Consider the following 26,028-nt stretch of genomic DNA (forward strand, 5'->3'; position numbering starts at 1 on the left):
TGTGTTATAAGTGATTGATAATTCAATATGGTACGCAGCTATATCATATAATAATGTATTAATGTTTCTCGTTACTTTTTGGCAAACTTCTTGGCATTGTTGTCAGAAAAATCCTCGCCTTTATTATGAAACTTGTTAAAGAATTATACAGCTGTCCATTAAGGTAACACTTATAACAAAACAAACCCACAGCCATTTTGCCACTTACTGGTAACCTGATCAAAGTCTACATGATTGTAAAACCCCCTGTAGTAAACCCAGTAATGGATCACCATAAAGAACATGAAGCCTGGTAATTAACAGGTATTTAACATCATTAAAACTGGCTTTGCCATTATTAGCCTCACCCCAGGGAGATGCCACAAGTTGTTATTGGAACATTTGTCTCATCAATGTTAATGTATGTATACAGTTTCTCTAAGATCTAGGATAAAACTATTATAATCATATTATCATCATAAATGACATGTTGTTAAAAATTCAGTAAAAGGCTTTAATCTAATTATGATAATTGTACAGATGATAATTAATTGTACAGAACTCTATAAATCCTTGAAAAAATATGAAGGGAGGGTGGGATGGTTGGGGTTGGGCTGGGGGGGGGGGGGGGGGGGGGGGGTCTGAACGCAAAATGAGAAAAAATGGCAGTTTAAGTAATAGTTCCTAATTATAATGTCAATGTGGCACTCATATTCAAAATCCATACATAAGCATGTATAACAAACATTTATTTTGAGTGATAATCCTTTTACTAATCTTACTAAGTAATGCATTTATGGATAATTTAAATTACTGATAACAAGATTGTAACCATATATTTAATAGCTGAAAACACAGAAATTTTAAATGACTGGTGGGTCCTAAAAGATTTACAATGATCAACTATAATGTCTCATCAGGTAGAAATACCGTGTTTTGTGCACCTTTCTTTCAAATTAAACACAGTATCCTTCATAAGAACCATTGTTTTCGATATTTATTCAACCTTTTTTTGTAAATTTAAACAATTGTATTAATTGTGGTACATCTTTTTTGGTAGTTTAGAGTGCATCTTTAATTATTTTGTAAAAAGGCAGCAGGCTACTTGAAAAGGCAGCAGGGTATAGTTAAAAGGAAGCAGGTAACTGGAAAAGGGCAGCAGGGTGTAGTAAAAAGGCAGCAGTACCTAAGAAGGGTGTTGCTAGATGACTTAGATTACAATGTGTCTTCAGCAGACAGGGAACCAAATTGTGACGTCATGTGACCTGAGTTGTGACGTCATGTGACCTGAATTGTGATGTCATGTGACCTGAGTTGTGATGTCATGTGACCTGAGTTGTGACGTCATGTGACCTGAGTTATGAAACTGCAATTCTTAATGATTAATCATGTTACTTATGAAAGGCCAATAGGTGATTTCATTGGCTGGGTATGTTAAATGTAGGTTTTAATCTAAACTATTTAAAATAAGCATCCGCTCACCTCTGCGTTAACCACCTTTAATTGGTACTATTAGTAAATTTGAAATAATTTTTTCCTTCACATCCTTGACAGCAGCCACCTGCAGATTAAAGGTCACCTCAGTGCATTATAGTAAACGCCAAAGCCACAACCAGTTTTAATCTTGATGAAACGTAATTTCACATTCTCCATGTGTTGTTTTTTGGCATATGCCAGAAATTTCCTGCCATACACAGGAACTTAAATAGAGAAGGAACCATATGTCAGACTGGAAAAAAACCTTGCCCTGATTGTGTACATCTGCTGTTCCGCCAGTGTTGTCCATATAGTTTCTGTAAAAGCTAATTGATGGCTGTAAGCAGAATTATTTGGATAATAAGTGTCTAGTTTGTTTTGCAGCCACACAATAAGATCATAATTATCTCCTAAGCCATCTATTATCTGCTGGATGGACATGGGCAGGTGTATGGGTCATACAGTCTTGTTCAGTCTAATTAACTAACTTGATTGTTGAAAGGGGTGGGGTGTGTATTTTTCTCCGTTGTTGATATTATATTAAACCATGGCAAATTGTGTTTGGAGTGCAGTCTTTTGTATTGGAGGTTGACTAGGGATTGGCACAGTATAAATGGACTTGAATTACCATGGTTGACTGCGAAGGTGTTTGCCATCACAGTACGAATGAGTTGGCAATCTTACTAACTTGCCAACTTTCCATGTTTGACCATGAATGTGTCTGCCATCTTTCCTTGGTTGACCATGAATGTGTCTGCCATCTTTCCTTGGTTGACCATGAATGTGTCTGTGATCTTACAATGGTTGACCATGAATGTGTCTGCCATCTTTCCTTGGTTGACCATGAATGTGTCTGTGATCTTACCATGGTTGACCATGAATGTGTCTGCCATCTTTCCTTGGTTGACCATGAATGTGTCTGTGATCTTACAATGGTTGACCATGAATGTGTCTGCCATCTTTCCTTGGTTGACCATGAATGTGTCAGTCATCTTACCAATTGGTTGACCATAAATGTGTCTGGCATCTTACCATGGTTGACCATTAATGTATTTGCCATTTAACCATAATTTACCATGAGTGTATATGCCCTCTTATCATGTTTGAAACCTATACCATTAGACCAATGAATCACTCTTCTGTATGTTTTGTTAACAACGATTGGTTTAATACTTCTAGGCTCTCGCGGTTTCTTCATCTGAGTTCTGTATCGTACACTCTTGTGATTTTATCTACTGTTTCTTTTTTGTTGAAGTTTTTGTAGTTATACTGTTACAAGGCCTATAGAGGATGGAAATTTCTGAAAATGATTTCTCTGGCTATGATTATATCTGAAAAAAAATATAACAAAAAGCAACAACAATAAAACCCACAACATGTTACATGTATGCATGTAGTATGATTACTGTTTTGCGAGAATCAACTGTCTGATTTGATAATATTTAGATGTGCAGAAAGTTGTTTAATTAATCATTTCTGCGGTTCCACACCCAGAGGTATTGAAACTATACACGGCGCTTCTGCATGAGTATTTGATTAAAATCATGAGGGTTACTAAGTGGGTGACATAACTGTTTAATTATGTACCATGTTCTCTATGACATTGTTTAATAATTATTCGCTAGGCTTGGCACATGTAAGTGAAAAGTGTTCTAATTTATATCTGCACATTAGTTATTGAACAATTAATCTCCGCCTACTTTTTGCCATTCCAATATGGGAGTTAAAGTACTAACAAAAGCTGAGGGAACACTCTCAAACTCGGTACAAGTGCATTAAATTATGGTTGGTATAATTCATAATAAAGTATTGTTTAATCACGATAAATGATCTGAATTTGGTTGTCTGGTTAGTGCAGTGGTTAGCCCACTCGCTTTTCACCAAGGCAACCTGTGTTCAATTCCTGGCTAATGGACGCAAGTGAGTTTGGTTAGTGCGGTCACCTAGATGGACAAGTTGGTTTTCTCCGGGTACTCTGGTTTTCCCCACAACACAAGATGACACTCTCGAGGATCAACGTGCCAATGAGAGTGACTTAGTTATGATAACATTTTTGTCAATCGTTGTAAAACATATGTTTAAGCTTTAAAGGGACTGTACTCCAGATTGGCACGGAAAACAGTTTTTTCTGTAACGAATCTCAGGACAATTATTTAATAGAATGTGTTACGCTTTGATATCATAATTGTAAAAAAAAGTACCAAAATGTAAAAAAAAAATTGTGTCGGAGACCGGGTTTGAATCTGTGTCGCCAAAATTGCAGTCCAGCTTCGTATCCACTGAACTACGACGGCTTACTCTAATCGGTTGACATAATTAAGCTATACACCTAACTGGGTAATATCACGTGATAACACCGACTAGCCAATATCATACATAAGGAATGAATTCTACTAGGTAGACATACCCAGTAATCTTTTTTAATGGAAAAATACAAAATAACTGCTAAACTTAAATAAATTGTAAACTATGTGGTACTTCAGTTAGTAAGTTTCAATGCATTGTACACATTAATACCAAGTTTATTGACAGTTTTCGACATTTTTTTTCTTTTTCGCTTTTTTACATACGGAGTACAGCCCCTTTAAGCTTAAATTAGAAGCACTTCCTAGTCAAGAAGATCATAATTTCACAATATTGTCCCCATCCTTAACAATTAGAGGACGTGATATACCATTAGTTTAAACACCTCAATGGGTATGAATGAATATCAGATCGTCCGATAGTCTTAAATTAAGGTGATCCGATAGTCTATAAGGTGACGATGGACGGTTCAATGGCCTTCATCAAGATAAGACTGAAGTACTGGGTGGCATTGGCTGATACTGAACCTGTAGAAAAATCCCATTATTTGTATCCAAAAATTATTGTCTAATGAGTTATTTGGAAGATATTCTTATTAATCATGATTTGGTTAATTTTAATAAAGGTGGAATTGTCTGCAAATTATGAATCTAGTGGAAAGAAATGTTGGTTACCAATAGGGAAGATAAGAAATTCTTTATCAGTCATGGTGGGGGATGTGGTGGGAAGGGGGAGGGATGGTATGTTTGCAATAAGGACAACATTTGGTACAGGTTACACGACCCTTTCTACAAAATAGGCGCTGATTAACCCAACCATTTTTATAGTCAGTTGAAACCTTTAAAGCTTTTAAAACAGAAGATTTCTTCAACACCATTCTCCAATGATGACAATAATGTTCTTACATAAATCTCAATAATTTAAAAAAAAAAGCTTACCTACCCTACCTGTTTTTGAAAAAGATGTAGCCCTGACTAAACCATTCTTTTGGGCCTTAAATAAAGAAATGTCTGAATATTATAGGGTTATTACTTATGCGTTTTGATTAGGGATGTTGTTTTCGAGTACTCTAGTGCAATTTTCAAATCCGTCGAATAATTGACATCCAGATCAAAGCGCAAACATAACCCAGGAATAACCCTTTTATTATGTACATTACACGTTAAAATCACTTAAAAGACGCATGATATCATAATAAATGTGATTTTGATGACACAATTTTGTTTCATAATCATTCATGTCATTTTTTAAAGCGCTCAATAATACATAATTGTTATAACGTGACATCAGCTGAGTGGAACACGGCCGTTAACTGCGCACTTGTGTGGAATATGGACTACCGTATTTTGCAATATGTATTGCGTATAGGATTTATGATGGGTATATAATAAATATAATTATATTATGGTGACAGTGAATAACAATGGATGTCATTGTTCAGTAAGTGCTGAAGGTATATGTTTTGAGTTTGATATCCGTCCTGGGTGCAATCAAGTTAAAATAGTTGATTGTCACTATGCAAGCTCAGCCAGGACAAGTGTACAATTGTGATGATTTGAATTAATGAACAACGAAAGATGCGATGCATTTTACATTCTCATGGGAAACATAATGGATTCATGCATGTTTACATAATTCAAATCTGCATCCAATATCATTGTATAGATGGATCATTGTCAATTGTTGAATTTGCGAAAATCACTCTGAGCTTGATGATAAATCACAAGTGAATAACTTATTCAAATTGTTTGGTTAATCCATTTATCCATTTTGTGTGGCCATCCATTTTGTGTGGCCTTACGTTCTGGGAACTGCTATAAAAACTTATTCTGGAGAAGTACCAACAACCCTTCAAATACTGATTTATGGAGTGAAAAGTAAAAAATGAAATTGTACTCCTTGTGATTGCTTTGTGATTGGGAATGAATCTCATTATTTTGTTAGATCTTTTTCAGCCTCAGCATCAGATAAAGTTTCATCATAATTATAGATAATTATCTTTGCTTTGTAAATTTCATGTTTTTGGTATTATATGAAGCCACTGTTGCTGTGTATTTGTAGTAAAATGCATGAATCAAAGACCTAATTATGTTGTACAAGTAATGTATTTCGTTGATTATGTGGAACTACCTACTGAAGAGATGGCTCATACTCCCACAAAACATCCATACATTTCCAGTTTGCATTCACAGGTTCCACGCAGCATCTGACCATTTAAGTCATGGCTTTGAATAACACACCCAAGAATGGGAATGACAAGCGAAACTCTTTGAAGTGTCATAACTGACTTTTCCAAGTCGCTGTTTGAGTGGTACAAATTGACTATTTCTTCAGCACAGCATATAGGGTCATTATGCTTTGTTTAACTAATCTTCAAGAATGTACTTGCTAATTTTCATGAACGTACTTTTATTGCCAACAGATAATAAACAACAACAACACACAAGCAATTATTCAGTAAAAAAATAATATTACACACATAATTTTTTTTACTTTTATGAAATGACGAGCAACAAGCCTTGTTAAGATTGTAATACATATTGATTATTGTTTCTCGTCCCATTATAAAAAAGCAGCTATGATTATCCTGACTCATACAGTTATGTCATTGGGGCAATTTTTCATAATTTGATAGGAACAATATTATTTGTCAATAAATTGTTATTACCATGACATCAGAAAAAAGTTTGTCCTAGTCATGGGAATAGGAATGATGGCCTCTAGGGCACTTAAGTCGGAATTTTGCAATAACTCTGTTCTTACCCATATAAGGGACTAGACACCAGATGAAACAAATGCATAAAATAATTAAATTGTCAAAAGCTGACATAAAATTTATAGCGTTGTGTTCAACGCATTGAATCTTTAAATTACTGATTAGTTGCATTGCTTACCACTTATGAATTTCGAAGTTTTTGCATAAATTCGAAATTTAGTGGGTTTGTCTACCACGTAATTCCCTGGAGTCAATATAAAAATAGCTTATGCATATTTATCTGTACTAATCACATGCTAAGAATATACACTCTTTGTAAATGCATAAACTTAGCTAAGACAGCAACAAAATTGTATTTTATTAGGTATTATTTGCTTCTTACTAGTTCATATTGACAATTCTAGTCTGATTTAGTGGAAATAATTTATAAGCAACATATGATTGTACAGTTTCAAAATCTGCTATAATTATGTACATTGGAAATGACTAAGTGTGTTATTTTTTTTTATCTTTTTTAAACAACTTATGTGTCTTGTTAAAACGATGTATGTATCTCGTTTAAACGACCTATATATCTCATTTTAAGGACGTAATAAGTCGCTAAAACAACTTCTTAACCCTTTTAAACACTTACATATGCATTTAAACTCGTTAAATTCTGATTGACTGTTTTAAACCAGACATGTAATTTGTTTAACGAGATACCTAAGTCGTTTTTACAACAAAGTTGTAAAACTTTAAACGAGCTTCTGATAATGATAAGTTTTAATGAGATACATGAAACAAGATAAAAAATAAAACATGTATGTTATCTCTATGAAACCCTATCAAATCCAGGAATTAAACAGTTTATAACAGTTGGCTGCTAAATGATTCAAGCTTGAAGACCAAGTTTTTGCTACTTGGAAAGTTTTATTGGTTGATATATTTCTTTTCAAACCAGGAGTGAGTCATTTATGGCAGCATGGGTATAAATTGCCTCTCGGATTTCAATTGTCAGGAAATAATAAGGACGATTTCCATAAAATTGGAGGACACTAGCAATTTATTGGCAAAAATTCATCTGATGAAACACTGATTGCAACTTCCAACAGAAATTGGGCAATTATACTTATTTGCATTGAACTTAAAAAAAAAAACGGTAAAAAAACCCATATTGTTGTACAGTTATATTTAAAGGTCTGCAATGGTGTTGTACAGTGTTGTACAGTTATTTTAAATGACAGCAATGGTGTTGTACAGTTATATTAAATGACAGCAATGGTGTTGTACAGTTATATTAAATGACAGCAATGGTGTTGTACAGTGTTGTACAGTTATTTTAAATGACGGCAATGGTGTTGTACAGTTATTTTAAATGACAGCAATGGTGTTGTACAGTTATATTAAATGACAGCAATGGTGTTGTACAGTTATTTTAAATGACGGCAATGGTGTTGTACAGTTATATTAAATGACGGCAATGGTGTTGTACAGTTATTTTAAATGACGGCAATGGTGTTGTACAGTTATTTTAAATGACGGCAATGGTGTTGTACAGTTATATTAAATGACGGCAATGGTGTTGTACAGTTATTTTAAATGACGGCAATGGTGTTGTACAGTTATTTTAAATGACGGCAATGGTGTTGTACAGTTATTTTAAATGACGGCAATGGTGTTGTACAGTTATTTTAAATGACAGCAATGGTGTTGTACAGTTATTTTAAATGACAGCAATGGTGTTGTACAGTTATTTTAAATGACAGCAATGGTGTTGTACAGTTATTTTAAATGACGGCAATGGTGTTGTACAGTTATATTAAATGACGGCAATGGTGTTGTACAGTTATATTAAATGACAGCAATGGTGTTGTACAGTTATATTAAATGACGGCAATGGTGTTGTACAGTTATATTTAAAGGTCTGCAATGGTGTTGTACAGTTATTTTAAATGACGGCAATGGTGTTGTACAGTTATTTTAAATGACGGCAATGGTGTTGTACAGTTATATTAAATGACGGCAATGGTGTTGTACAGTTATATTAAATGACGGCAATGGTGTTGTACAGTTATTTTAAATGACGGCAATGGTGTTGTACAGTTATTTTAATTTCAGCAATGTTGCTGTACAGTAATTCGAATAAATCTTCTTCAATTGATTATTATTTTAAAAAATCAGAATTTTCTTTACAAAATTTCAGAATTTTTTTACATTTGGAACATTTATTACAAAATATTGGTTATAAAAAAAATCTGCTGAAATACTCTTCTTTAAAAAAAACCTGTTGTACCAAACATTCCAGAATGCCCCAGAAACACATAAATCCCAATAAAGGCCTGTTTAACTGGTCTCCTGAAAACTGTAAATCCTGGTTTAATTACAGCCCAATGTCTCTGACCACAAAATCAAATTCATTTTTTGTGATTATTCATGGCTGTCATGAAACACAGCCAATCATTCCTGCTCCATAAATCTTTCCTTAGCTATGTATGGGTTTCTTCAGCATTGTTGTTCTGTTTTTCTTAAAGGGACTAGACACCAGATGATAAATTTTGCATGTCGAGAAAAGAAAGTTGTAAAAAAAATACTTGATATTGACATCATTTTGTATAACGTATTAAATCTTACTTACTGATGTATCACTCCGCTGACGACTTAAGGGACACATCCTTAAGTCGCAGTCTTGTGTATTTTTTATAATTCGAAATTTACCTGAGTTGTTTACTACGTAAATCCCAGTTACAGTTTAAAAATAGCAACGGTAAATTTATTTGTGCTCATAGACTGAAATGATTTAAACTGGGAAACCATTATGTGCTATTTTTAATAGGGGAAACTCAGACAGAATTTTTTGAGACAGCGACATGACTGTTGCTTTTATTCTTTAATTTATGTAAAATGATGTATCATCGGCCTCCTGCTAGCTCGCATTGACAATTCTAGGCTTCTTTTGATACTGTACATGCCAATTTTTGGAACATCTGGTGTCCAGTCCCTTTAAAACAAGTCTGTAATGATATTGGATCACTATACATAAAGTTAAGTTTTTTTATCTCATACTGGGAGTGATATTATAATTTCTAATATTGCCATTTCAATTTCTTAATTGGTATTGAGCTCCTTGTCCTGTTGTTCGGATGTAGAGAAATGTGTCCTCATTTTAAGTGTTCTCCTGGGGGCCGTTTGAGGAGTGATTCCATTCTTAGGAGCGATTAACAGTTCTACTGCACTGTCAAAATGGGCTGTTTTATCAAGGCTGTATTATTTCAGTCCAGTTATTTTATACCAGTTTCTTATTTCTTTTATGTAAAAAAAACCTTCATGCTTAAGAGTGTTTAAGATCCTTAAAATTTCCAAATCGCCTCAAAACATTTTTTTAAAAATAAGATGAATTCCTGCATTTTGAGCTGAAAAGAAAAACGTAACAATTTTTATTTTTAATGACAACGGTTTTTATAGATATCAATTGTTTTTTATAGATATCATTTGTTTTTTGCACCATCTTTAAAACTGAGTGAAAATCAACTAAAATGAACACACATTATATGACTAAATAAATGAAATTATGTTATCGTTGCCAAAAAAAGCCTTGAGTTGCAAATCATGCATGCACACCATTAACCTTCTTATTCACCTAAGCACGAAAACCTCTTACGTGCATTTCAAATATTCTTCCGCCAAATGACAAATCACTCAAGCAGAAAAACAATTCTGAAATGGAAATAATTATATTTCATCCACTGTAATATTCCACATGTGATTAAATACAACAGTTCTACGCCTGTGGTCGAAAATGTCTCTGAGGTACAAAATTGTAAAATTCCTGGAATTCTTGATAAAACATGGCCCCTAATTAATGCATTAACTAAATTATAGGTGTGAACTGGACCATTATATTCATATTGCTTTTGCACATTCCCGTCTGTCCTCGAATTTACTGGACAATTTTCCCCATCAGTTTGGAATCGGTCATGAGTCATGCATCTCATTTATAATATTGTTTGCAAATAATCTATGCAAATCCCATTTAAAGCTGCCCCTTCACAGTTTAAACATTTTGAAAACTTTTTTTTTTGCCTTGAAATGTCAAGCCAGTTTTTACGTAAATGTCTGGAAAAGACTCAGCCAGCTGACAAAAGATCAGATCGCTGTTTTTCATATTTACGTTCAAAAAATGACATTTTTTTGGCTAAATGCAGTACTAACACTCTAAGAAGAAAAAAATCTGTTTTCCAAACAATTGATGTATGAATTGAAGGCATTTATACCAAAATCAGCTGAGACTGAGACAAAAAACTGTCAATCTGTGAGAGTGCGGCTTTAAAGTCAATCAGTAAATTAAAGCAAGATCAGAATGCCTTTATGACAATTTGTACAGCCCCATAAGAGATTTTGAACAGTATGTTTTCGGCACTTCAAAGAGTTTTGTTTGTCAACATCCTGTTTGGTGATTGCAATTCAAACCCATGATTTAATGTGAACGAAATGCAAAATGTGCATGTACAATGGATGCTTTGCAGGGTTAATTGAGCCCCCCTTTCTGTAAAACATCAAAGACTATGCCAAGTTGCTGGTGGCAGCACTTAAATAAGTGCAGTGGGTGTCAATTGATGTGGGAAGTTTATCTGCAGTCCATAATGGATGCTGCACTTGATTTGTAATTTATTTAGCTGACTTGGGTGGACTTAAAGCTATATATAGCCACAATCATTCAGTGCATCAAAAAAATTTGAAATGCTTAATTAATTTACAAACAGCGGTAAAAGAATATGATATTGGTGTTGATGACGTCACTGTTGTTGTTGTTGTTGATGTACGTACCTGTGTCGTCTTTGAAATACTCTTAAATGATGACCATAACAAGAGAAACTTTTCAAGATTTAAGTCTGAAACTTGGTACACAAGTTCACAATGACATTGTGCAATTGTGTAGAAAATTCCATCACTCTGATTTGAATATTTGTTGCGAAAAAATCACTCGAAAAACTCAGAAAAACAAAAAAAAATGTAAATGCGCCAGCTTGCTTCATGCTTTTGTGTTTAAACTAGTGGGCTTAGTGCAGTAAGAATATTTTTACTAAATGTATATATTAAAGTTGATGCAACAGCCTTCGTTGCCCTAAGACCTTGAAATGATATTATTACGAAATCATCATTAATCCAAATTGTTACTCGGTGGCAATTTCGTGATGTGAAATACAAAAAAAGCGATATATAAAACTGCCGACATATGACTGCCCCATTATTTATTTTTGGTCGTTTTCTTTGACTTGATGAATGTTGCATTGTTCTCAAACAAAAGCGAATTTGCCGAATTTGTTGCATTATATGGATGGCAATGAATAACATGGACGATTTCCATTTTCGTGTCAGATTTCAGCATTTTACATTGATTTTATAACTGGAGAGGTTGTAATATTCTTATTTTCCTAATATAGCATCAGTAATCCCACGTTTATTGCTTTGCAAGCTTGTCAACTGCTTTCAGAAACTACTAGCTTGAATTGAAAAACAAATGTTATAAGGTTTCAGTAATTGATCTTGAATGTGAAATGTCAAGTGCCTGGTCCTTGTAATTTTACAGCATTTTCAAGCTGGTAGATAGGTCATTGCCCACTCGTTCCAATGTTTACAAATCCAATGTTATCAATATCATAAACATTTATTCCATCCTCAAGTGGCGATTAACATAATTTTAAGGCTAGTGTCACTTGAAGAGGTATTTGTTGGTCGATAAAAGTCACCTATGGTATTGCCCTTTAATCTTTCACTGTTTGTTATAAGATAAGTAATTGACGCAAGTATTATGTAAGGGTAATTTCAGTCAATTATGTTATAGAGTGAAAGAGCAAAAGGTGCATTCACCTTGTTCGAGGAAAGTCAGTGGCAAGTTGCGTATGCATGGCGCTATGATGAGTGCCGTCCTTACCTAAGTAACAACCTGAATAAAAATAAGAGGATATACCGTATATAGCTTACAAACAGCTGCAAATTAAGGAGTTGGTTGTACATCGCTAGATAACAAACATGCCATTCAAGTTCATAGTGTAGGCATAGCGGTATCTGAGAGCTCTCCATACCTTTAAGTAACGTCCTGAATCAAAATAGATAGTTAGACCAAGGCCTGGCGACTCCCTGCTATTACTTAACATTGTATAGGAGATGTAAAGCACCTGATAGCGAAAAAGCTAAGCGACACACTGGACGACGCACCCCAGTTCAAAATATCCGTCTGTTTTTTTCACAACTTTTTCTATTGAAGAAGTAGCTTTTAAAACCGGCCTAGGTTTTCACCGCTCCTTGCCTAGTAGTTGTATCAAATTTTCAAAAGATCTGATTTGCATTTAGAAAAAAATAATTACTTGTACAAAACCTAAAAATCGGCGTATTTTTTGGGGCATGACTTCACAAACAATGTTGCAAAAAAGACATATTTGATTAACGATATGACTGGTTTATCATTGCATTTATTTAACATCTGTTATTGTTATGTTTTTCAGTTCAGGCCAAGAGGTACAGCGTATCAGTGTCATCAACAATCTGCCAGACCTGCTACGTGACAGCCATGCAGACTGTATGCGCAGGGTTGTTCCAAAAGTCAGGGTAGGTCACATTGTTAGACAATGCAGAGTAGCGAAGGCTCCCTTGTTTGACTGTTTTGGAAGGGATGCTCCAAAAGTCAGAGTAGGTCACAGTGTTAAACATTGGAAGGAAGGGAGTCACGTCCCTTGTAAGACTGTATGGAAATTTAAGGGTTGCTCAAAAAGTCAGAGTAGGTCACAGTGTTAAACATTGGAAGAAAGGGACGTCCCTTGTAAGACTGTATGGAAATTTAAGGGTTGCTCAAAAAGTCAGGGTAGCTTTTGAATTGCTAAACATTGAAAGGAAGGGATGCAGGTTCCCTTGGAAAACTGTAAGTGAAGAGTTGTTTCAAAAGGTAGGGTAGGTCACAGTGTTAAACAGTGAAGGGTAGGGATGGTTGCCCTGTAAGACTGTAAAGCAGGGGTTGTTCCAAAAGCGAGGGTAGGTCACAGTGTTAATAGGTGAAGGGTAGGGATGGTTGCCCTGTAAGACTGTAAAGCAGGGGTTGTTCCAAAAGCGAGGGTAGGTCACAGTGTTAATAGGTGAAAGGTTGTTGGAAAGGTAGGGTAGGTCACATTGATAAACAGTGGGAGGGTAGGAATGGTTCCCTTGTAAGAATGCATGGAAGGGGTTGTTCCGAAAGGCAGGGTAGGTCACATTGGTAAACAGTGGGAGGGTAGGAATGGTTCCCTTGTAAGAATGCATGGAAGGGGTTGTTCCGAAAGGCAGGGTAGGTCACATTGGTAAACAGTGGGAGGGTAGGAATGGTTCCCTTGTAAGAATGCATGGAAGGGGTTGTTCCGAAAGGCAGGGTAGGTCACCTTGGTAAACAGTGGGAGGGTAGGAATGGATCCCTTGTAAGAATGCATGGAAGGGGTTGTTCCGAAAGGCAGGGTAGGTCACATTGGTAAACAGTGGGAGGGTAGGAATGGTTCCCTTGTAAGAATGCATGGAAGGGGTTGTTCCGAAAGGTAGGGTAGGTCACATTGGTAAACAGTGGGAGGGTAGGAATGGTTCCCTTGTAAGAATGCATGGAAGGGGTTGTTCCGAAAGGTAGGGTAGGTCACATTGGTAAACAGTGGGAGGGTAGGAATGGTTCCCTTGTAAGAATGCATGGAAGGGGTTGTTCCGAAAGGCAGGGTAGGTCACCTTGGTAAACAGTGGGAGGGTAGGAATGGATCCCTTGTAAGAATGCATGGAAGGGGTTGTTCCGAAAGGTAGGGTAGGTCACATTGGTAAACAGTGGGAGGGTAGGAATGGTTCCCTTGTAAGAATGCATGGAAGGGGTTGTTCCGAAAGGTAGGGTAGGTCACATTGGTAAACAGTGGGAGGGTAGGAATGGTTCCCTTGTAAGAATGCATGGAAGGGGTTGTTCCGAAAGGTAGGGTAGGTCACATTGGTAAACAGTGGGAGTTAGAGATGGTTCCCTTTAAGACTGTATAGAAAGGGTTTCTCCAAAAGTCATGGTAGGTCACAGTGTTAAATTTTGGAAGGTTGGGATTGTTCTCTTGTAAGAGTGCATGGAAAGGGTTGTTTTAAAAGTCATGGTAGGTGACAGTGTTAAACATTGGAAGGTAGGGATGGTTCTCTTGAAAGACTGCATGGAAAGGGTTGTTTCAAAAGTTAAAGTAGGTCACAGTGATAAACAGTGAAAGGTTGTTGCAAAGGGCAGCGGAGGTTCCTGTGTAAGATTGTATGGAAAGGTTTGTTTCAAAAGTCGATGTAGATCACAGTGATAAACAGTGAAAGGTTGTTATTGCAAAGTGCAGCGGAGGTTTCTGTTATAAAGACTGCATGGAAAGGGTTGTTTCAAAAGTCGATGTAGGTCACAGTGTTAAACAGTGAAAGGTTGTTGTTGCAAAGTGCAGCGGAGGTTCCTGTTATAAAGACTGCATGGAAAGGTTTGTTTCAAAAGTCGATGTAGGTCACAGTGTTAAACAGTGAAAGGTTGTTGTTGCAAAGGGCAGTGGAGGTTCCTGTTATAAAGACTGCATGGAAAGGTTTGTTTCAAAGGTCGATGTAGGTCACAGTGTTAAACAGTGAAAGGTTGTTGTTGCAAAGTGCAGCGGAGGTTCCTGTTATAAAGACTGCATGGAAAGGTTTGTTTCAAAAGTCGATGTAGGTCACAGTGTTAAACAGTGAAAGGTTGTTGTTGCAAAGTGCAGCGGAGGTTTCTGTGTAAGATTGTTTGGAAAGGGTTGTTTCAAAAGTCGATGTAGGTCACAGTGTTAAACAGTGAAAGGTTGTTGTTGGAAAGGGCAGCGGAGGTTCCTGTTATAAAGACTGCATGGAAAGGTTTGTTTCAAAAGTCGATGTAGGTCACAGTGTTAAACAGTGAAAGGTTGTTGTTGCAAAGTGCAGCGGAGGTTCCTGTTATAAAGACTGCATGGAAAGGTTTGTTTCAAAAGTCGATGTAGGTCACAGTGTTAAACAGTGAAAAGTTGTTGTTGCAAAGTGCAGTGGAGGTTTCTGTGTAAGATTGTTTGGAAAGGGTTGTTTCAAAAGTCGATGTAGGTCACAGTGTTAAACAGTGAAAGTTTGTTGTTGGAAAGGGCAGCGGAGGTTCCTGTGTAAGATTGTTTGCACAGGTCATAACTTCCTTTTTAAATTATAGCTTTTCGAATACAAGAAGCCACTGTCCATCCACAAGATGGGGACTGTATGATTGAAAATGAAATTTAAACTAAACCATGCATTTCTGCCTGTTGAAGTGCATTTATTTATTTGTAAATATCTTTGATCCATTTTTTTGTAGACTTGCCAAAAAAAAGTGCAGTCGATTGTCAACATATTTAGTTTGTTTTACGTTCTTATGTTTGGAATGAAAACATCTCAACTTGCTTTTAAAAGACCCATCAAGGAGTGCTTTTGGATTCTAAAAGCCTTTTTGGCATGTGTGTGTCGACAAACAATGGTTTATTGGCATTATTTATATTTCCAAACATGGTTGTATGAAACTCTAAATTGGCCGTTTAGATCTAGTTCAGTAGAGCTGTATTCACTTCCTGCGATGTTGTTTACTCTGCTAATTGATAGACTTGTAAAACATGTTTGTAAAATTGATTTGGTAAATTGATTCTCTGCATGTCCTTAAAACCTAAATTTAGAATATAGATCATTTTTAATATGTTCGGTTGAATTGTCGCATAAAGAGTTTTTGAGGATTTAATTTTCAATTCATAATGAATAAATGAATAGAAATGCATGTAAACAAATTCATAGCAGGCCTATTTTTGACAAACTATTTTTTATTTTTTTTAACTATTTTGGTTATGTGAAATTAATCTTATAAGCGCTGGAGATCCATTCAACAGAATAACATAAAATCTCATCACAAAAATTCAATGTCACAAATTCGCTGGGTTGAATAATGATGAGACTGTCTTTCATTTTGAAATATGTTTTTCAGACTGATATATTTGACAGATAGCTGATTAATCATATTAAATAATAGTTCTGATTTGCGCCCAATAAATTTTGACTTTCAACACACTGATGTTAACCCATTAATCTGTGAGTTTCCAAACTTAAAATGACTTTTCGAAAACCATTTATCACTGTATCTATTGAAAAGAATTTTCTATTTTCCTGATCAAGATCGAAAGCAGTTCAAATGAAAAAGTGAACTTTGAGAGCCCAACGAAATACATGCATAACTCCATACAGATGTATAAGTAGTTATGTGTATCTTGTTCTGAGCCTCAAATTTGCAAAGGCTGATGCATTATTTGAGTAAAATAGATTCAATTTGGTGGATCTAGAGTTGTTGTGCTCTTATATTTAGTGATAACAATGTAATAAACCGTTTAGAAAAGTCTGCAGGCATCTTTCAGGTGAAACGTTTTTTGTGGCCCAATTATACAATGTATAATGTATTTTCCCTGAAAGAAATAGCTGATATTTTTGTAAATAATATTAAAGGTATACTAGGGCAGGACTGCCCCTAATACTACTAAACCCTTCTTTAGATATTATTAGTTCCAGGTACATGTATAAGGCTGTGTAAGTAATTATAAGTTACATGATGAAATCAGGAAATCAACTAATTTTCATCCTATGATTGTTAGATATGCCTCAGTGATTTCAACCAGTTTATTGGCCAGCTATTTTTACCATCCAATCAAAACACTCTTAACCTTATTACAGTTCTAAGCTGGTCATGGAATACGGCCCCAAGGCCAGTGTTTGTGAACATCAATTTCCATGTTATATCGGTTTCTGAAAATTTTCCTTGTCAAGTAAAAAGAAAAGAAATAGGTGTTTAATTTTAACATAAAAGTATGTTGTTTTTCTAAAGTCAATGACATTTAGTATTTCAGAAAATATATCATATGACCAGTAAGTGCAAGCTACTCAAATTAGGAAAGTTTCAGACTTAAGTCAGGAAATCTCTTCAGAAGTATAAGGAAAAGGGTATATTTGATAGGGGTACACTGTTTCCCTTCAGTTGATTCAGATGTTATTATGATGTATTCGATTCCTGAACACAATAAGAGATAAAGATTTGTTGTGTCATAACATTCACAGTCATAGATAATGCTGTTTATTGTAACAATCTGACCTTTACCCTCTTCTGCTGCAGGAGGTTTTGCATGTCGCCCAGGCGGACATGCAGCTCGCCGCGTCGTCAGCGTTCATCCAGATCTTGCGGAAGGACCTGGTTCCTGTGCAGAATTATGCGCAGACGTTTCTACAGACCATTCTCTCCAGCGTTGACAACAAAGACCCAGGTATGACACAGGGTGGGTTGTGATATGGAATGTTGTGGGGTTTGGGCGTAATGTGCCCAGTGACATTAATAGTAATGGAATGTAATTTGAGGGTTAATGCTAAAAGATGCCTGGTGACACATAATTTGTGAGGTTAGTAGTATAAGGTATGAAGTGACATAAAGAGCTGGAACATAGGTTGTTGGGTTAATTGTATGAGGTATTAAGTGACATTAATAGTCGGAAAATAATTTGTGGGGTTAATGCTATAAGGTAAGTAAGAAGTGACATTAATAGTCAGAAAATAATTTGTGGGGATAATGCTATAAGGTATGAAGTGACATTAAAAGGCGGAAAATAATTTGTGGGGTTATTGCTATAAGGTATGAAGTGACATTAAAAGTCAGAAAATAATTTGTGAGGTTAATACTTTGAAGTGACATTAATAGTCAGAAAATAATTTGTGGGTGAATGCTACAAAGTGACATTAAAAGCCAGAAAATAATTTGTGGGTGAATGCTATGAAGTGACATTAATAGTCGGAAAATAATTTGTGGGGTTAATGCTATAAGGTATGAAGTGACATTAAGATATAGACCCTATTTTGTGGGGTAAATGCTTTAAGGTATGAAGTGACATTAAAAGTCGGAAATTAATTTGTGGGGCTAATGCTTGACATTATGAAGTGTGACATAAAGAGAACACAGTGTCTAGGGTTAATGGTAGAAAGTATTAAGTACTACACTAGGCAGCCAGTGACACTCATATATATTAAGTTTTCTGATACCTTCCATTAATGATTAACCTCGTGGATTAAGAATGACTCCCATAAATGTTCTTGCCGGAATGGCACTTTTTGCATTCTGTTTATTATCGATCATGGCTGAACTCAATATTGCTGCAAAAAAAGTTAATGTCATAAAAATTGAATTTACCACAAGTTAATGTTCGATTCCGTGGGCTTCTGTGATCTCTAAATATGATAATTTCCTCGCTAAACGAAAAAAGTTTTATGGAAACTTTAACAAATACAACAGTTAATGTTTTGTGTCAAGTTTGTCTGCATTTTTCTTGTTTTTATCTTCGTCTTAAATAGCTTGATTCCATATCTTTATTATAGCACGATTTTTTTCTGGCGTCAAAAATACAATTACCACAAAATCCAGTGGCTCAATCATATCTTTTGCTTCAGTTTTCAAAAATCGTTGTCACTGAAATATCTTTTACAAATGAAGAAATTGAAACTTCAATAGATATAGGGCTGAGGGTAATTTTTCGGGGGATTATTTGCAATCTAGTCTATTCAAATAACTTTCATTCAAATCCTGACAGGTCATCAGTCATCCCATTGTTGAATAAATCTGTTTGCATTATACTTTTTATTTTGAGAAGTCCGATTTTGAGCCAATATTTGTCTTCTTATTTAATATTATCCCAAGCTTATAATAAGCAAATCTATAAATGTTTTGCCACGTTAATGCAATAATAAGTACAGGAATATGAATTAGGAGAATGTACGTAATCGCTAATGCATTAAAAACAAGTAGTTTGACGTAAGCAGATAGTGATGAACAGGAATTCTTCTATGAACAATTCCTACTGATGATCATTATGAGGCCACACCAATTTTACATTTTGTTCTTCAGATTTTGGTAAACCAAATGTGGGCAATTTTTGTTTTAATCAATTAGTTTTAAAGCTGCACTCTCACAGATTTACCGTTTTTACAATTTCCTTTTTTTTGTCTTGGAATGAGTAAATTTTTGCGTAAATATCTGCAAACCTGAGTGATAAAAGACTCAGATTGCAGGTTTTCATATTTCCATTCTAAAATTAATGTTTAATATATATAATTATGGCTAAAATCATAACAAAGTCCAAGAAAAATGCATTAACATAAATATAAAAATCTGCGATCAGATTTTTTGTCAGCAGTCTTATGTGACAGGTTTACATGCATTTTCGCATGAATTGGCTCGTTCCAAGACAAAAGAAAGAAAAGTTGTCAAAACATTCAATCTGTGAAAGTGCAGCTTAAAAACAAGACTGGGTGAAACCATACTTACACTTTCCAATATATTTTATGGAAACATAGAAATATTGTCCGCTTCTGGTGCAATTTTAAAACCTATTATTAAGGCATTGTTGTTTGAAATGGTAATAATAAAAGATTTGTCCAAAAACATTTTTTGCTGAATTGGATGGATTGTTCCTTCAAATAATATGCCTATCATATGGAATGATTATATTTTTTTGATCCTCCTTTTTTTCATGGGTCGGGTTGGGGGGGGGGGGGAGGTCTTTTTTGAGTAGAATCCCTTGGTTAAAAATTTCCGAAAAAAGAGGTATGGTAAATCTAACAAATGAAACAGTAAATCTAACAAACGAAACGGAAATTTGATGTTGCCTGAGCCGATTGTACTGAAATTTTTATGAGAAAAGATAAGAGACGTACATGCCTGGGAAACAGCATAACAACAATGTAACACCAATGTTGATTAGTAATTAATGCATTGATGGATAATCCAGATAATCATATGTTAATCATTACTCCACATCTCTTACAAGCATGCTTGTAACATGCCAGAAATAACCTTCATTGTCTGTTTATCCTAATGTCTAGGATCGAGGAGAAAATGCATCTCGAGGAGAAAATGCATCTCGAAGTTTTATCTATCCCTAGTATAATATTTTATCTATCCCTAGGATATTTTATCTATCCAGTTTCCCTTGTTATATTTTACGAAGATATTTTTTTTTACTTGTAAATTTAATATGATGTTCTTTTCAGTGAGAGATTGGGGTAACATTTATTTGAATTATAGAAATTTACGTCTAGTTTTTGAAATGAAATTTTTGTAGAGGTGGTATTTAGCTAATCATAGTTTAATAGAGGCTGTTTAGATTACAGGTTACCTTTTAAGCTTGTCTGATTTTGGAAGGAAAAAGTTGTAGTTTGGTTTTAGCCTTGGTGACGTTGGTGCAGTTACTAAGCCTTGAACCAGCACCATGCAGCGTGTAAAAACTTAAACATTGTCCAAAACTCCAAAAATGAAAGAGATAATTATCAAAATAAAACTGCAGATACACATGTGACCAGAGACTTTGTCCACATGTACAGCAAGGGCCATAACTTTGGTTTTGATAATTGCTGAGTTATGCCCCTTTTCGACTGATAAAAAAGCAAGGCCCATAACTCTAGTTTTGATAATTTCTGAGTTATGCCCCTTTTTTAACTGATAAAAAAGCAAGCCCATAACTATGGTTTTGGTAATTGCTGAGTTATGCCCCTTTTTCAACTGAAAAAATGCAAGGCCCATAACTCTTGTTTTGATAATGGTGAGTTATGCCCCTTTTTGACTGATAAAAAACCCAGAGAACAGTTGGTAAATGCTCTGAGGCACTCTTGTTGTACTGGTAAATGTTTCCATGGAAATAATTTGTGTTTCGGTTGAGGGATAAATATAGGAAAACTAAAAATACATGCTTTTGAATTGTTTTTGTTTTTCTTTTCATATATGATGGGGAATTGATGCATTGTTGAAATTGTTGTTTTGTTTTTTACTAATATAACAGGAAATTGATATTTGTAGATGAATGGAATGGCAGCTGTTTTAGAAGTCCAGATACAGGTTCTAGAAATAATAGCAAAAATCCCTGGGTTTTTTTGGTGTTGCCTTTTTATGCTGTGCTTCAGCCTGGTAGTTTTAGTTTTGCCTAAATTGCCTAAAACTTTGCAATTGCCTAAATTTTTGCAATTTGCCTAAATTGGCCAGTCTTATTAGCAATTTGTTCGGCCTTTTACTGGGCATTCAGATATCTTATTGTAAAGTGATTTCAAGTGATAAGTGTTAAAGTAAATAAAATTACATGTATGAACAATACTTATATAAAAGCTAAACATATACTCCCAATTCTGCATACAATTAAAATACTAAGCGATTGTCCCAATTGCATTTTTATAATTAAGAAAACAACCTACCTTTTCAGTCTGTGATTTATGCACCAGTCAATTGTAACCACGTCCCCCCCAGGTCCGGGGAATAGCGGGGACTTTGACTTTCGGTCTAGCCAACCCCGGCTAAAATCCCCGCCCTGCGGGGACGAACAGATGTTAAAATCCCGCCAAATGCCCACGCACCCCAGGGACCCTGTACGTAAGTTTAAAAGACAAAACCACTGCATTTACCCGGCACTGCGGGGCCACCTGAAAGGTAAAAACACGGCCCATTTCCTCGGCTCTCCCCAGTATACTCCCAGACCTTGGAGGGGGGGGGGCCTTGGTTACAATTGACTGGTGCATTAGTTACAGACAGGTAATCATTAAGTACTAGGCTTAATTGTTAAGAATTTCAACTTTTGCAGGCATTTAAAAGTCTGTCTACTGCCAATCATCTGATACTTACTCCCTGCATCAGATTTTGCGTTTACAATGTGTCAGCCAATGAAGTTGTATTCCAAGTCAGTTAGATGACCTGAAGTAATATCTACGCTCACTCCACCCATTCTTAATCATTTAGATTTTACTTCATGTCATCTAACTATTACTATGGTATTGTGGTATTAGGACTGGCGATATTTCATTAGGAATTCTAGGAGTATAGGTTCGTAAGTGAGGGAGATTTTCAACAACGCAATAGGTAACATATAGTGTACTTGAAAATCTCTGCTATTTACAAACCTACTTTATAGAAAATCTCTTCTTGAAATAGATAGAGCCTTCTTGATTCTTGATAAAATGCAGCCCCCTGGTGTCCACTTCTCATCCAAAGGGTCGTGAGTTTGAGCCCAACCAGAATTACTTTCTTACGGCCTCCTAAAATGGCCACCAGTAACTTTTTACCCTAGTATGATTCAGAGTGGCTTATAGATGTCTTCCCATGCTTAATTAGATTAGAATTAAGGAAACCATCATTGATGTAATGGATCAACTCCAGGGTATTGTAATGCAAAAAACTAACTTTGGCCAAAAATTAAAAATTGCTCAAGATATTCAAATGAAACTTGGTACACATGTTGCCATAGACAATTTGCATATGTTTATCGATGTTCATAACTCTGACTGCTTATAAATGTGTAGTTTTTACCTAAAAAATGAACACAGGTTCACAGTCAGTTTGATGTTCTATGCAGTCAGCTGGGCTCTTATTTTATAATATGACTTTAGAGTCAAGTGGATATTCCATTGAAGTTGACATAGCATACTGTTTGATGTAGGTTCTGTTGCACTCAGTTAGTATGCTGAACATTCCTGCCAAATGGTTTTAAAGTTTGGAATTAGTAGAATTTCACTGGTAGTATAATTTATTCATCACTTCCAAAAAGCCAATAAGAGTATTTTGTGCATGGTAATCCATTGTTAGGAATATAGGACTGAGTGGATTCTGTCGTGACCTACTGACCCGACCTACTGACCCGAGTTTTAACAATAAAGTATAAGTCCAGGATAGTTCATGCATTACAATTAAAGGTACTAAATTCACCCTACGGTTGCTGTCACTGCCATAGAATAATTTGTCCAAGTTGTAACTTAAACATTTGTGTTGAGTGATTTCTTCATAGTTCATAAAATGTATTGCTGGATGTGTTGACAGTGTAGTGAAACTGTGATTATATTTTATGTACCGGGATATCTTCAACAGCAAACATGAAGCTGTAGTATTAAACGAGGTTGGATGAAAGTAAAAGTAGTTTTCAGGCAATGTTTGATGAGACTTTCATCACAAAACCAGATGCTGGCAGTCGACGCTCAAGTGCTTTCACCTGGTGTCGAACATGTTCAGATCTTTGGCAAGAAAATTCAAGGTTGTTAAAAGCATTCAGTTCTAGTCTTTAGCTCCACTGCTTTTTGAAAAAGAAAATAAGAAAAGTATTGTGATATTTGTTGTTAGTGTTGTTGTGCAACAGTCTTTCTTGAAAAAGTCATGGAGTTGTGATAGCCTTGACGTCGCTGTTGGCGTTGTTGGCCTGAAAAAAACAACACAATTAAACCTAAATGGCTATAACTCTGAAACTGTTCAAAATATTTAAATGAATCTTGGTACACATTTTGCCAGACACAACATACATGCCTGTAGCAAGGGCCATAACTCTGGATTATTTCCCTTGTTTGAGTGTATTGAGAGAAAAAAACGGATGAGCATTAGGATCTGCTTCGGGTGCTCTTGTTAATTGATGACAAAAATGTTAATTTGATAATTGGATGATATAGAATAACCTGTCGAAAAATGTCGAAGACTGGCAGAAACTGGCAGTATAAATAATTCTTCGAAGGTAATCGTGTGATTTTATTCTTAGAAAGGTTGGCAAGGAAATGAGAAAATTCCTAGGACAATTTGCATTTGTCACATTCGTCTTTGAATTTTTAGCCAGAATGAAATTGGTTCCGTGATTTAGAAGCGCTGTCTCAGCCGCTGCCAAATGTTTTATTGCCAACATCTTTTAAAGAGACTCATTCATTTTTGTTGTTGGTTTCTGGACATTGAAATAATACAATTTTGTGTGAAGTTTGAACTAAATTCTTATTTTTATGATAAAATATCATCAAAAGATCATTTATGTGCTCTATAATGTTATTGATTATTTAGAAAATTGACAGAAAATGCTCTATTTTACCAAGAAGCATTAGTAACGCTATCAAAAATTGAATTAGTTTAAGCTTGTGTACCAAAATTCTGTTCAAATGAGTATGATCGAGTTGCTGTTTGGTGGTTCATGGGAGTTTGAGTAAAGTAACCAGTTTCAACAAAATCTGTGAGAGAGTCTATTTAATAATAATGATTGTGTCAGGCTGTGGAAGCTATGTGAAGGAAAGAGTTACACATTGAGTTGCGCTTTGGGTCCTTGAAAATATCATGATTTTGCCATTATCCTTACATGTTATATTAATATAATGATTGTCATGTGTTAAAGATAAGACAAATATTACAAAATGTTCCGACGTTTTGTAACGTTTAAGAAGTCATATCTTTTACATACAGTTATATATTTCTGCTTAATCTTGGTTTCATTATGTCTTTGGCAATAACGATGCCTGGTGTCAACTTTCAGCAATAATGTTCCAGTCTGATGTGATTGGCACATTGTCAAATATTCTGCCAAGTTCCATCAAGATTAGCTTTCTAATTTCAAAATGGTTAAGCTCAGAAAGCAGATCGTTGCACTTAAGTGAAAGCGTTTTAAGTGACTTTAAGTAAAGCAGCAGATACATTGAACTTTTGTGCTCTTAACCAGCGAGAAAGCACCAAGATTTTAAGAAAATCATACATTAAAACAAGACTTCATTTTGGTGCCAGGCTCAAAATTGGTTGAATTTTTTAAGTTTGACAGGGTTTTTAATTAAATACACATGATCGTTATTTTCTGATTAATGGAAATCCTTCAACCTCTGGCTAAAAAGTTCCACAAATCTGTTTCAATTTGCTTGTAAGATATTCCATCATATTTCTTTTGCTTTCAACAAGATTTATAAAAGAGAAATGTGGTTCAAGTGATTTTTCCTGCAGAATATCCGATAGTTATTGAACTAAATTGGACCTCTATGTTTTTCCTTGGAAACTCTTGATATATTAGACCTGTCAAATTGGGATCCAGATATAGCTGCAATTAACAGAATTACAAATACTGTGTGAGAGCTCCAGAGCTTGAAAATTAGAAGTTTTTACTTTTTCGCTTTTTTGTGACATGAAAAATGTAGATGATTTTTTCTGCAGTGCTTTGCATTTTAAAGGTTTAGAGGCTTTTTTTTAGATCCGCAATTCTAGGAACCTCGTTGTCAGCTTAGAGACTTTTTACCAGCTTGTCAAAAGGTTCCAGACATACTTAAAACTTAAATTCAATTTGCACATACTTTCGGAGAATTTACAATGTCATCATAATTTTAAGTGTTCTCTGAAATAACATTAAAGGATCTAGAAACCAGATGATACAATTGCAATAAAAGAAGAAAATTGTCAAAAACTTACATAATATTGACATCATTTCGTACAACGCAATGAATCTATCTTACTTAGTTTTCACATGGCTTACGACACATGCTTTTTTCGCAGATTTTGCATATTTTTCCAATTTGAAAATTACAAGGGTTGTCAAACACGCAATTTCCAGTAAGTTTAAAAATATCTGTTCTCATTAATATGATTTAAACTGGGAAACCATTACGCGCTATTTTAAACGGGGAAACAGATGAGACAGCAACATTATTATTTCATTTATTATTTTAAAACCATGTAAAGTGACGTATCATCGGCCTCCTGCTTAAGCTCACATTTACAATTT

At 35.1% G+C, this 26,028-nt stretch overlaps 1 protein-coding gene across 10 annotated transcripts in view; it reads left to right on the forward strand.

Annotated features, from left to right (window-relative positions):
* LOC128208271 (serine/threonine-protein phosphatase 4 regulatory subunit 4-like) overlaps positions 1-26,028 on the forward strand; it is a 78,574-nt gene that overhangs the window by 17,202 nt on the left and 35,344 nt on the right. For 7 of the 10 annotated variants that reach the window (XM_052911784.1, XM_052911783.1, XM_052911785.1 and 4 more), the window contains 3 exons: positions 12,961-13,063; positions 17,625-17,772; positions 21,345-21,383. In XM_052911784.1, the coding sequence (XP_052767744.1) occupies positions 12,961-13,063; positions 17,625-17,772; positions 21,345-21,383 (290 nt within the window). Of the gene's footprint in view, positions 1-12,960; positions 13,064-17,624; positions 17,773-20,542; positions 20,555-21,344; positions 21,384-26,028 lie in introns of all 10 variants that reach the window. The other 3 variants (XM_052911786.1, XM_052911781.1, XM_052911779.1) reach the window with 2 other exon arrangements.

Source organism: Mya arenaria, chromosome 11 (genome assembly GCF_026914265.1).
Source record: "Mya arenaria isolate MELC-2E11 chromosome 11, ASM2691426v1".
Classification (NCBI taxonomy): domain Eukaryota; kingdom Metazoa; phylum Mollusca; class Bivalvia; order Myida; family Myidae; genus Mya; species Mya arenaria.